The sequence below is a fragment of the Cornus florida genome, unplaced genomic scaffold, assembly GCF_030987335.1.
Source record: "Cornus florida cultivar Cherokee Brave unplaced genomic scaffold, ASM3098733v1 CherokeeBrave_3.0.0_Hap2_Chr11, whole genome shotgun sequence".
NCBI lineage: Eukaryota > Viridiplantae > Streptophyta > Magnoliopsida > Cornales > Cornaceae > Cornus > Cornus florida.
The window spans coordinates 43,615,924-43,630,751 of NW_026775581.1; the positions used below are offsets into that span (position 1 = coordinate 43,615,924).

Here is a 14,828-nt window from a genome sequence, read left to right on the forward strand (position 1 = left end):
TTACAAATGGTGTTTGATGGGTTTCTCAATATACGCGAGAGGGCGCTTATAAAAATTATGATTAATTACAATCACAGTTGTATATAAGATAGGCATTTTTTGAATAATGACACCCCGTTAGAAATTGAATTCAAACAACTTTCAATATTTTATTAACTTAAATGGTTAGATATTAAAAATTCTAACTGACGTTTTTACCTTAGGCACTCTGCACTTTCCGTCTCTCACCTCTCAGCTCTTTCGTCAGAAACCTAACCCAACTCTCTTTCTCTATTTTCTCTCTCTAACTGTAATTGATAGTATATAAAATATATATATGTTATACATGTATATGTATATTCTGAACATACGCCACCACAACCGCCGGTCCACCACAACAGAAAAAACAGAGGTAGTGAATAACATACATGGCCTTTCAAACCCTAACCCTAATCAAGCAACCACCAAACCCACGGCCTCTACCTCAAACCCACCACCAAATCAAATTGATCACGTAGCCAATATCAAATTGATCTCAGTATTAAAAAAATAAAAATCAGTTCAAAAAATCATAAAATAAAATTATGCAATACGATCATAGTTTGATTTGGTCAAATGAAAGAAATAAGAGAATATATAATATAATCTCCAAGCAAATGGCTTACAAATGGTGTTTGATGGGATTCTCAATATACGCGAGACAGAACTTATGAAAATTACTATAAGAGAACTCATACACAAATTTTGAGACGGGCACCAAACTCCATTTAAATTTGCCCTAACTAAATTTATATATATAAAAAAATCTTTACTATAGGGCCCACAACATTTTTTTATGTTGTTGATGGCCGCTCCCCAGTATAGTCTGTTGGGTCCGTTTCACATTATTCTCAAATAAAACAAATATGGATATATTCCTTCTGTCTCACTCATATGTTCACTTTTACGATTCTACAAGAAGTTGGTTTTTAATATATATATATATATATATATATATATATTTTATTGCATTGGAATGGATTTTCCAATATATGCCTTGTTTTGAATCGGTGGGGTTGACATTGATGTTATTTTTGACTTTTTGTTTTTATCAGATCGAAAAATAGTTTGCGTCCTACATGGCAATCTATATATATATATATATATCTCAATCTATATATCATTCCATTTTCATTCTCATATGTCAGCTTCATTTCATTTCTAAATCCATTCGATTTTGATGTCAAGAGGACATTAAATCAATATTTTTGTTAAATTTTGTTTTGGGGTGTGTGTGTGTTTGGGGGGGGGGGGGGAGGGGGTCAATCAATGAATAATTTAAGAAAGATAAATAGTTAACAAAAAATTTAAAAAGAAAAGAAAAGAAAAGGAAGGGAAAAAAATTGAAATTCTTTGACTTTTTTTAAAGAAAATTAAACGAATTTAAAGAGTAAAAAAGATAAGAAACACAAAATTTAATAGATAATTTTAGAAAATAAAAATTTTAGAGGAGCATTATATGATTTTTTTCACATATACATGTAAAAATTTATAAATTTAGTACATGTATTTTAGTAAGCGGGGCCAGGCCAGGGGTACGTGCCCCGTGCATACACTGGTTTCGCCCCTGGAGGTGATGAAAGATGACGACAGTGAAAGATGGTGGTGGAAGGCAGCGATGACGGTGGTGGCGGCGGAAGGTGGTGGTAGTGGCATGGAAGGCGGTGGAGGGCAGTAGAAAGCGGTAGTGGCAGCAGCAGAAGGCAGTGGTTGTGGTAGTGATGGTGAAAGGCAGTAGCGGTGGCCAAGAATTTCTCATTCCGTCCATTTAGGTGTAGAATGGATTTTCATTGCTTTGAATATATTTTCATTCTAGTGAATGGTCATTCCCATTTTAAATGTCACACCAAACAACGAAATGATTGGGTTCCATTCCATTTTGGTGTACCGAACTGGGTTTAGAGTTTTCTTATGGTTAAAAAAAAAAAAAAAATGAGCTAAGGCTTCATTCGGATAAACATGAGACAAAAAAAATTGAAATAATAACATTAGTTAGAAGAGAAAAGAAAGGATAGTAATAATCTTTATTTATGTTTTTATAAATTATGAGAGAAAAGAAATTAAATGATAATATTCTTATTTGGAAAAGATAGATGAGAGAAAAGAAAAGAAATGATAAGAATTAAATTACTATCGTAACTTTTTTATAAAATGTTATAAGTTAAGAGTCAAATATTATAAGAGGGTAGTTTCGATTATGAAAATACTACTTACTCATTATCCTTTCTCTCCAAATCTTCTCGTTTTACTTTTCAAAAAAAAAAAATCTTCTTAATTTTGGGAAGATACATGAGGAATTTTGATAACTATCTCTCCAAATCTCTCACAATCCTATTTATAGAGTTGTTGAGATGGCAGTTTTTGTCAACGGTTCCAATGGAAGTTACATTAATTTGATCAAATTTTGCCTAGTGTCCCACATACTCCTTAGACTTCTTATAGTACTTACAACCATAGGTAACCCACTTGTCTTTAACTGCCATGTGTCCCACGACTTTCCACTTGCACCTGCTAACTTCTTTGGTTGTCACGTATCCCAAGATGATTACTTTTACCAAATAATTTTCTCATATGAATTTATGCGTCGCTTTATAATTGCATCCTCGTTTGCATATCACTTTTTCATTGAAACCTGTCGCGGCCACCTTCCATTAGAAAAAGGTTAATTTATGGTTCAAACAGCTACAGATGTTGCCTTTTTAATAAGCCACATATCCAACTTTCAAAGTCATAATTGCCACATATCCAACCTTAAGTGCAAAGTGACCGATATTTATGGTGTAAACACACACATATATGAACCCATAGCAACCAAGAACTTGATGAATTCACTTGGATTGGTTTAGGTGCTATCTCAAATTAGAGGATTCTACTATGTTTTGTCTCAGATGCTGCTACAACCGAGAAGGAGTCCATAATTAAATGTTTGCAGGGTCTTAATTGGACAGAGTACCCATTTGGATAAAATTTCATAACTTGCCTCTTGAGTTTTGGGCGGTGCAAGAACTCAGTTATGTTGAGTATGCGTAGATATTGACCAAAAATGCAAATATTTCCAATTTCGGTCGACTTGTATAGCTTTTGATTATTATTATTATTATTATTTAGTGACTAGAAAGACACTCTCACTCCCAGTTAGTCCTTAATTTTAACATACACTTGAACCTTTTATTTTGAAAGACCAATCTGTGCTTGAGCCCCTAATTTTCACATCAACAACATCCCCAACACCACCAACATTGTACGCCACCACAAGCATCCGATATGGGTTCCCATTCATCTCAAATTTGGTCCCGCCTCTCTTGTAGCACATGACTCTCCGGTACGCGACCGGGACGAACCCGGCTTGGTATTTCCCCTTCCGTCTTGGTGTAATTTGGAGGGCAGAAGTTGGTGGCCGTGACTCGAATGGCCCCCGGAATGCACCACTGTGTTGTTTACACACACTAGCTCGAAACAGATCCCACAAGTGGCACCATTGTTGAACGGTGCAGTGCTCAATGCTGCGGTCTCGAGACCGTACTCTTGATCAAATAAATTTCCATACCCACAAGCCCCCTCTGCATTAAAACACACACACACACACACAAAAACACAGTATCAATATTTTTGTATGCCATTTTTGACCATAGAGAGTGGCATAGTAAGTAAAGAATAATGGAACACTACTGAGGGGCAAAAATGTAACTTACGGCATGGTTTCGCTGCCATTGATGTCACCGTAGAATGTTGCATGAGGAGCATAATGCCAGCCATGACCGTGACCACTTTTATGTCCAAAACCAGCAACTACATGAAGAAAGGCCATGACACAACCAGTCACAAAATGAGGGTTGGCCATTTTAGCTCAACTGTTATTAGGTTAAATGGAGGTAATCACATTGTTTAGGGCTTAAGAATATGAAATTTATAGGGATGAGAAAATCATTAATTATGAGCTAATTGTAATATGGGTGTACGTATATGGTACAGGCAGTGCTCATTCCAGTTAAAAAAAAAAAAAAAAAAAAAAAAAAAATTGGAGAAAAAGACAAAGTGAATGACTTTGGTGATCCAAGATGTGAATGCATACAAGGGCGGAGCTAGGATTTCAATACCGCTGCGTAAAGGGAAAAAAAATATAAAAAAAACTTCTAGCATGACAATATTGATTGTTCAAATCAAGAGTAAGAAAAAAATTAGTGCAAAATAATATGTTAATCAGTAGTAGTATAATTAAGAAAGATAAATACTTGATAAATATAAAAACTAAATTATTGATTGATAATATTTTCTTTAAATATATCTTTGTATTTTGAAAGCAATCCATGAAATTATACATATTAAGTTTATAAAATTACACAAATAAATTTAAATAAGAAGAAAAAAGAAAGTTACATACTACATAAGTGCAAACAGAAGATTTTTATCAATTGAGCAATAGTCCAGTTGGTACAAAATTAGAAATTAAGGGTTCGAATATCAGTGAAAATATACATGAAACACGCGTGAGTTTACTTAATATATACATATATAAAATTCTTCTAGTAGCTCTTTACATATTGTAACAAATCAAATGGGTAACTTAAGTAACTCTCTTCTTTCAAAAAAATATATATACATACAATATGTAAAGAGCTACTCGAAGAATTTTAATTATTTTTCTGTAGAAGTTCTCTCTTTAATTGGCTTAAAAAAGGCATGGGTTTAATATTAATTTGTCCGCATGTAGTGCATACGCTGTTACAATTACAAAACAACTACCAAGTTTGTAAACCTAATCGAATCTCTTCAATCTCTCAAAATAAGGAATGACATTTAAGTCATGTAATGTTAAATTACTACTTTCAAACTTTTATTGTAATCTAAAAAAAAAATTTCATGTGTAATTTCATGTGTTATAAAGGCATTAGTTTAAACTTATGAGATATGAACATTTCTCTTACTAATCTCGCGACGATTATGGATACAGGTTAGACACACGAATATGACTTAAACACGTATCAGATATGGGTAAAAGGGTTCTGAAATTTGAATATTTTATTTGATCGTTGGACATGACTGAGACACTGCTTAAACACACAAACACGAGTTTTCACTCATAAGTTCAGTGGCCTCGATCGACAAGATAAGTATATACAACTAAAAGCGCCATCTATCACAAACACATTTGTTTCTCTATCCAAATCTTAGTCTCAATACCATCAAAACTCTATTGGGACAGCACCAAAGTGAATGACAATCAAACAATCACATGATTTAAAGTGGTTCGGTAGAATTTGACCTACGTTTCCACATGAGAAGAGATATCCTGTATTTACAATGATAAAAAATATCCAACACTTGAGAATGTACATAAACTTTTGTTTAAGATATCGATCGTATTCATAGACTAAACTTTGAATCATGGGTTACAGATTTTTTATTTTTTATTTTTTATTTATTTTTGTCCAAGGCAAAAATAATTACAACCTAAGAACCAAAGGAAGCACAACCCATTAAGACCCCCCTCTGTCACCACAAAAGGGACGACAGAAGGAGGAACAGAAGACAACCATATATCCGACACAACCCCAGACTGCGAAAGAGCAGCCAAAGCATAAGCCACCCGATTACCCTGACGACGCACATGAGTCAACTGACTTGACAAGTATGAAATCCGAACCAAATATTACGAGATTAAACTAATGAAATTTGTGAAAGACAATCAAAAGAAATTTAGTGCTACTGATTTCGCTATCAAAACATGTAATTGGATGTAATGAAACAAGCTAAGAGCTACACCGTTAGAAGTTACTTGAGAAATAAACGAAATTTGTATCTTGGTGCTGGACCTCGTTTCTCTTGTAAATGAGTTCTATTTATAGCGGAGATAAAGCAAGGTATACGGTTTAATGGTTGCCACATGGACGACTATGATGGGATTGGTAACAAGAAGAAATCTCCCACATGAGATATGATTGATGTTGGGACCCAAAGGAAACTTGGGCATTTATTACTTGGACCATTTTCGCGATTTATTTACATACTCGAACAAATAAAAATTTGTAAAGTGCAAATTCTGCAATTGTGGCTTTTATCGGCTTTCTTATAATTTGGGCCAGTTAAGGCCCCAACACATGCCCCCGGGCCCATGCTAGGTGTAACAAGGGAGTGCTTGTCCCACATCGAATCTGTATGGAAGAGTGATTGGGTATATCTAGGTTGGGTGTAAACATTTTATTTATATAATACATATAATATGAAAAATAAATAGTGCCGCTCTTGATTTTATTTATTTATTTATAAAAGCTCCCTATTTTTTTTTTCCCTTTTTCTTAATTTATTTTTATTCTCTTCAAATAAATATTTGCATTTCATTTTTTCAATCAAAAGACTATTTTGACCATATATTTAAAGATAGCCTTCTAACATTAATTATATACGTATAAAATGTTCCAACAAACTCCATTTTCTGGTAAGTTCAAATAATTTTTACGAATTTGATGTGATTTTCCAAAAGAAAAAAAAAAAAAAAAACTGTAAAATACTATTTGGATTGATTTGTGAATTTTGTATTGTCATTATATATTAAAAAATTAATATGCTTAATATTTAATCAAGACAAGACAGGTTGAAAGTTGTTCCAAATTGTCTCGCAATTGCAAGTATAACTGGAACATGGCTGCAATCGCAAGTATAAATCGAACTACTTGCAGCTGCACAATGCTTCGCTTGACAATTTGGGACTGCTTTTCGCAATCGGACTTTAGTATTCTCTTTTTTTCAATCTATTTTGTCTGAATCAGAGATTGTTTTGACAAAATCTGCTTAATTAAATAAAATTAAATTTCATTGTCTTTTCACGGTTTCATTCGAACAATTGTGTCACTAAATAATACTAATAATAAATATTCGAGTAAATAAAAAAAACAATAAACTGGGAAGTCCATTTAATAATGCACCCAAAAATAAATAAATGGGCTTCATGCAGGGTTGGGCTCAACCCGATCCATTACACTGTCATTGGAGCCCTTATACGGCCCCTATATACCACAAGATTATAAACCCTAACCCTAACGTTTTGTTCACTCTCCAAAATACAGAGACAGACAGACAGACCTTCGCTGGAGCTTTCAGAGTTCTTCCGCCGCAGAGAGAAATGGAGACTGGGAGAACTGTGAAAAGCGTTTCGGTTCATAAATTCGTCAAGGCGTATGCATCTCACCTCAAGCGCTCCGGCAAGGTCTCTCTCAATCTATATATATATATATATATATATATCTGTTTGTGTGTGTATACATATATATAGTAGCAGCAGTTTGTTGGTTTTAAATTGGAAGCCCTATTGATTCTGACTTTAGGGTTTTGATTCATTTTCCCATGAAATATATATTTCCTTTTACTCTGTATGGTTTAGTATACTATTTTATGTGGATGTATAACTGCCATTTTGTTCGTAATTTGTTGTCTGAATGTACATTTGCGTCTAAAGGTAATGTTAATGCTTGCTTCTTTATCCATAATTGACAACTTTGTTTCAGTTTTCAACTCTGTCTAAGTTTTTACTTTTAATTTGAAAATTATGTGTCCAAGCAGGAAAAGAAATTTTTTTGAAAATTGGCTGACAAAAGTGTGTCAGCCGCATTTGCCCATGTCCGTGCCATGTTCTAGTCGTGTCAAAGCAGGAAAAGAAAAATTCAAACTTCAGGGTATTTGTATCCTTGACAGTCAGGTGTCCGGCCTTGTCCCATGCGCGTCCGAACTTCTATGGCACTCCCTAGAGAAAGCCCATGTTTCCATCTTAAATTGATATAGTTCATAATAGCCTGTAGTGGATATGTATGGAAAATTGCTTTTTAATAGTGTTTCTAGGTAGTGACTTGTAAGCTTTTTGTTGAAGTTTTTCTCCAAGTCTTATAATTGGGTTTATTAACAACATTACTAGGCTGGAAAACAAGGAAAAACCTATATTTTAGGGGTTTTTTCCCGATCCCGTGGGGGATCGAATGTATGGATTATCTGTACTTTTTTCCTACAATGTGGTATTTGTATGGTATTATAAAACAATATGTTTCTGAATTATGACAAGAACGCCTTCGTGGTATAATGGTATAATAATGTCTTGAACATCAAACTGTTGGTAAGTATCATTGTTTAAAAAAAGCGGAGCAAGGATTCAAATGATTGAGGTTTGAAAATTTATAAAAGCAAAAAACAAATAATTGAGATATAGAACGAGAATTTATATTGTCTTATTTAGTTCAAAGTTTGTCTATGCAATGTCACTCTGTTTTTTTTGTCAAGTTTCTTCTATAAGTAGTTGTTAGTTATAATACATGGGTGCATATATATATAATTTAATCTCTATACGCATATAAAAGAACACAATATATACATACGTATATTTTGTCGTGTTATTGCCATAACCATATGCACATATATATTATATTAAGAACTTTTATAATTTTTTCTGTCCGCATACCTTTTCAATGTCCATGTTTCACAGCAAACAGCTAATGACTAGTAACCATTCTTACATTTTATTTATCAAAAAAAAGAAAAGAAAAAAGACTAGTACCCATTCTTCAAAAAAAGAATGATTTGATCACAGTGGATTCCAGCATTTGATTATCAACTGTTCTGATTTCTTGAGTAACCATCACGTGTAATGCGAATCTGTAGAGATAGCATTGCAACATTACCAACCTCTGAGTGCCCCATCGTCAGCTGAAACTAAAAAATTATAACAAGACTTCTTTTTAAAAGAAATGTTGCAAAAAAAATTGTATGGAGTTAGGACTCATGGCTGAGATGTGATCTTTTGTTGAGTTCAATTGAAGTGTTTGACATGTGTAAGACTAGCCTACTATATGATTTGTCTGGTTACTAGTTTTTAAATTTTAACTTGATAAAGATGGTGTTCCTCTTCTTATGTTATATTTCCATCTCCCTTGTTCTCCACTAGATGGAGCTTCCTCAATGGACTGATATCATCAAGACTGGCACTTTCAAGGAGCTTGCCCCTTATGACCCTGATTGGTACTTTATCAGAGCTGGTGTGTAGATTCTTATTCTGGTTGTTCTTCTTCTCTTGTTGAAAACACGTGCACATACGATAAGCATTCTCTATATTTTCCTTATTTTTTATTTCTCTTTTACTATTTTTTATGGCAGCCTCTATGGCAAGGAAAATCTACTTGAGGGGTGGTATTGGTGTTGGTGGTTTCCAGAGGATCTACGGTGGGAGCAAGAGGAATGGCAGTCGCCCACCTCATTTCTGCAAGAGCAGTGGCTCTGTTGCTCGTAACATACTTCAGCAGTTGCAGAATATGAACATCATTGACTTTGACTCGAAGGGGTGAGTTCCCTTTACATAATTTGGTTTTACAATCCATTGTTAGGAGAAGGATATGCCATCGTCTTGCATTATTTCCCATTTCACCCAAATTGTATATCCTTTGCACTGAAATAGTGAGTGAAAATTGTTCCACTTACGGGATGAGTGTTCCTATCAAGTTGGGTATAAGTAAAGAATTGTGGTGGCACCATTTGGGGTTCCTCGTCATATATCATGTAGCTTTTTACTTATATATATATATATATATATATATATATATATATATATATATATTGCGCATCTTTCCCATGCACAGAGTTTGTGGAGGGATTTCCATGTGCAACAAAATATTTTACATTCAAAACTTGGGGGGAATTTTGGAACACATTTTTTTTTTTTAATCTTAAATTATTGAACCTTTTCATTTTATTCTTCTACGTTTGGCAAAGTTGGTAAATGATTTGGGTGAGCTCTCTGCCCTTGAAAGCAATCACATATCTTTTTTTGGAAAAATGCCCCTGAAAAATTAAATACAACAAAGAGGTCATCCTATGAAACAGGTAAAAAATTATGCATCAGGGGATGATTAGTAGGCCTACAGTAAAATACTTTCTAAAAACCTAACAGTCACTTTTCATTTAAATCACGAGTGAGTGGTATTGCTTTGATAATTTTTTTTTCAAGGCAATAAACACCCCCCCCCCCCCCCCCCCCCCCCCCCCCCCCCTAAATTTGCTCCTATGGAGACTTGACCCCTCAACCTTCTACTTTGGATGGTGAGAAGGTACCACTAGGTTACACAGCCCTTGGTATTGCCTTGAAAATTAGCAATGGTAGTTACTTATCAAAAAATTTAGGGCTAAAATCATAATACCCCTACTATTTTCAACTTTTTATTATAAAACCCCAACATGTTTCCAAAAACCCCAACACTATTACAAAGTTATTACAATGCCCCAATTCTATTAGTTTGGGACGTTAAAGTAGCGCGTGCGGCTCACTTGCATTGGCAAAATATTTTTTGTGACAAAATTACCTTGCAAAAACATGTGCCAACCCAAAAACACCCCACATGTTAAATAATAGAAGCCATCGTTTACTCATCCGTTGAAAATGATTGAATTTTAATGTTTGAATTAAAATTTTAAATAATTTATGATTGAAGATATTAAAAGATATTTAAAAAATTTACCATCAGATTATGCATTTCCTTTTTAAACACATATGAGGCCTTTCATTTTTATTTATTTTTTAGAAATACAATAATCCAACTTTGCAAATCTTCTTCCAATTGAGTTTTGAATCAATAATTTTTTATTTATACCATTTTTCAAAATAAGAATTAAACTTTTGTAATTAGAATTTTATTCAAAATTTAGTGGTTATCCAAAATCTATTAGTTTGTCATTTAAACATATTCGAAAAACATTATTAGCTATCGTAATTGTTGTCAATTTTTATATTTAAATTGTGTAGTAATTAGTCAATTTTTTTAAGTATGAAAATGATTCAATTTTTAAAAAAAATATAAATAAGTAATGATATTTTAATAACTTGTTTAGTTTTTTGTTTACCAAATTGTGAATTCTACAATTTATTTAAATTAAATGAACTAAATTATAATTTAATACATAATGCAGTATTCATAAATTGACTTGAACTAAATTATAATTTAATACATTGACTTGGGATAATTTTGTAATTTGTACGATTTTTGCTTTTTAAATAAAGTGGTATATCATAAGGGTAATTTAGTCATTTAACAAGTCCTTAACGGTCCATTGACAGAATTTGGGCAATGTGATAACTTTGTAATAATGTTAGGGTTTTTAGAAACAGGTTAGAGGTTTTATGATCAAAAATTGAAAGTACTGGTGGTTTTATGATTTTAGCCCAAGAATTTATAACAATGATTAGTGATGCTGGGTGTAGAAAGTGTGTTTGAATAGATTTGTATATTTCCTGGTTTAATACAGTGGCATGTAATTTTAAGTTGAGATGGCATAATTGCTGGTATGGTGAAATCTTTCCCATGAAATCAATTTTAATATTTTGCTTCTTTATGTGCACCAGTGGGAGGAAAATCACATCCAGTGGCCGGCGAGATCTTGATCAAGTTGCTGGAAGGATTGAGGTTGATCTCTCAGATTGAATCAGGCAATGCAATGCATACATTAAATACTTCGGATTTCTGATTTCGGTTGTGTTAAAGTTTCTCTGCTAGGTTTGCCTAGTACTCCTGTGTTGAATGTGGGTTTTTTTGTTTATTGTTAACTTTAATACTATAGTTGTTGACATTGGCAGTTATAATGATTAGCTTCTGAAATCCATTTTCATAAAGTGATCAACACCGCCTTTGTTGCTTTCATGGCCTCGTCCTCTGACTCGTTCAAATTTTCAATTGAAACATCAGAAAAGCAACCAAAAAACTGATTTTTTTATTTTATTTTATTTTATTATTTATTTATGTTAATGTAGTGCCATTGAAATGTTTTCCGCTGTTATGTTTAGCATTTGTCATGCTACATAATAATCACCCACTTTTCTGTTCCAAGCGTGGATCTTTTCATAAGATTATACTAGGTTCTAAATTCAAATTGGTGGTCTCTAGGATTAATCTTCACTAGTTTTGCATGTTATGTATGCGTCTGCTATATATTTACATTATTTCAGAAATTGATAGAAACCATAGTTGTTGACTGGAGTAGTTTCTGTATCAAATTAATTCTACGACTTTGCAACAATATTGCCTAGTCCAGAATGATGTTTTTTTGCCATTCCTTAACCTCGAATGTCAAAAACCTAAGTTCATTTATGAGAAGTGTCAACTAATTGAACTTTTTCTTATATAGAATAAAAACTATATGCATGTACTATTAAAGCATTGCTAAACAGGATTGCATATTGAACATTATTCAAACTCATGGGGGATTGTGGATCACCATCAGCTACCATCAGCTAGTGGCGTCTGTCTGCTTGTTCCTTGCAAATCTGCGTTTCACCTTCTCCCATAGCCGTATTACGAGTCCTCTGGTACCCCTTGCGGGTAGACGCGAGCACGTTATTCTCTTTCGAGTCTTTGCATTCTCCTTGTAAATTCGATCCAATTTCTTGCTATAAAAGGGGGGTTTCAAGTAGCTCGAGTATGGGGACAACATGCCATTGGAGGCATGAAAGGCGCGGTTGAGTTGCTTTGTCACAGCTTGTAGTTCAAACGAATCGTAGAGGGTGCTACCGTTGTGCTCCCTCGGACTCAGCTTCCATATGGGATGGTTGTGTACGTTGGTTAGAGGACTCGTACCTGGTTGTTTCTCTGCTGGTGAGTCCATTAGCGCGCTGGTGTATTTGAAGCATCAACAATTTTGCAGGAGAAGAAGAAAATGGTATGTATTGCTTTGTTCTTGGTTGTGTGAGAATGGTTTTCAATGTGTGGGGTCTGCCTCGTAAGTAACGTGGGGTTGAGAAGAAGACCAAACAAGATGATTACATTGTATTCAACGCTTTCGTGCTGGCATTTTCTCACATGGAGTTTGGAGTTTCATTGTGGCTAAATTACGCATTTCATGTTTTAAAAATAAAAATACGCACAGATAACAGAATGTGTGGGTTTTTTTTTTTTTTTTTTAAAAAAAATTTATTGGTAGGGCTACCCTGGTTGGTAACGGAATATGTGAAATGACCTTTATTCATAACTTATTTTAGTATTGTTTTTCATAAAAATAGCAAAATAGATAAAAAAAATAAAAAAAAAAACTTTTAAAAGACCATTATGTCCTCTCCACTGAATGTTCTTTTTATAACGACACTGCATTCTCTTTCTAAAGCACTATTTCTCCTCACTGTTGACGGGAAAATGACTTAAGTATCATCTCAATGCCAAAACCTGAGCTTACGAGAGAGTTTTTCTTTTTCAAAGCTTCCCTCTGTGCCATGCTAGCCCCTCTGCATTTTTTTTTTCCTTTTATATTTTATGCATATAATTTATTAAATTTTACAATATGACCCCCAAAATTAAGTTTTTTTTTTTTTTTTTAAAAAAAAATCCTTATAATTCTTTTTTAATTTCTTTCCCATCTTATTCTTTTTCTTCATTTTGTTTATTCTCTTCACAGAAAATTGCATTTTCTTTCTTCATCAAATTATAATTTTTTTATTTCAAATTTTTTTAATATATATATTTTTTTTACTAAAAAAAATTATTTTATGATGTGTTAGCGTGCCCGAGTCAAATTCTTCGCTCCATCCCTAATTGGGCTTCTTCATTACAATTCTGGTGGCTTGACATCTAACTTTCACGCCTTGGATTGTAATGGTTGAATGTCGAATCTCCTCTTCTTCTTTTTTTTTCTTCTTTTTTTTTTTTCAGAAATTTATTTGTGTTGACGAATTTCATGGTCAAAACTTGGTTTATTGAGTTGTAATTTTTTCATAGTCAAAACTTGGTTTATCTAGTTGTAATTTTTATGGCTTTGAGTTTTGGATTGTAAGTGTTTGAAATTAAAGTGCAATTTGATCATCACGAAGACAATGTTTGAATGTGTTTGGAATGAAAAACACATTCAAACACTGTGACACAATGTAGGGTTGAAACGGTTGTGTTTTTTTTTCTTGTATTTAATTCATATCATTTTAATTTGTGTGTAGATTTATTACACAAGACTTTGAACTTAATATTTTCAATTAAAAAAAAAAAAAAGCCTAAAGTGATATTGAGGTACTCTCTAATTTGGAATATCTTTAATTCTCAATATTCACATCTCGTGGCATCAAGAAACTTGAATCAAATTGATTCATTTAATTAAAATGGTATGCAGACTCAAATGATTAGGACTTGAACTGAATATATAAATCCTTGAAGTCCTAAAAAGAAATGGAATGAAATTTTGCTTTGATTGAACTCAAAAGATGGAAAATATATTTTGTATTGGCCAATTCAGTTGACTTGAACTTAAACATTCAATGGCCATCTCTATCTCTATGTACATATTTTTTTGAATTGTAAAGCTAATATATATATATATATATATATATATATATATATATATTTTTTTTTTTTTTTGAGGAAAAGAATGTTAAGTGGGCCTTCAAGAAAAGGCCAAGAACAAAACACCTCAAGTGAGGCCCAACATTAAAAAGGCCTAAAAAGGCCCAGCATTATAAATTCAACTAGACGGGGCTACTCTGAAACAAGTTCACGATTTAGAGCATCACCCATCTGATGAGAGAGTAGTTGGTTCTCGTCGGAGAAGAAGGAAGTGGGAAGATTCCAGTCAAAGAAGACCCGAGCTGAACCAGAGTTCAGCTTCCATTTCGTGCTGAGAAGCTTGCCTCTTATAGCTCCAGTGATAACACTTGGGAGTTGCGATGGTGTCATCGCCTTCTCTTAAAAGAACATTACGTTTCTTCACCTTTTCTTAAAAGAACATTACGTTTCTTTCCTTCTAGATATAGTAAACACATGCTGCAAAACTCAATATGCGCAGCCAAGTAGCACAATTCTTCTTTCCAAAGG

General features: G+C 33.4%; 1 protein-coding gene across 1 annotated transcript; it reads left to right on the plus strand.

The window, feature by feature from the left end:
- Positions 1-7,044: 7,044 nt before the first annotated feature.
- Positions 7,045-11,656, plus strand: LOC132284999 (small ribosomal subunit protein eS19x-like). Its single transcript, XM_059787155.1, has 4 exons — positions 7,045-7,222; positions 8,945-9,035; positions 9,154-9,337; positions 11,390-11,656. The coding sequence occupies exons 1-4, from the start codon at positions 7,139-7,141 to the stop codon at positions 11,466-11,468; spliced, it is 438 nt and encodes a 145-aa protein (XP_059643138.1). The 5' UTR covers positions 7,045-7,138; the 3' UTR covers positions 11,469-11,656.
- The last annotated feature ends 3,172 nt before the right edge of the window (positions 11,657-14,828 follow it).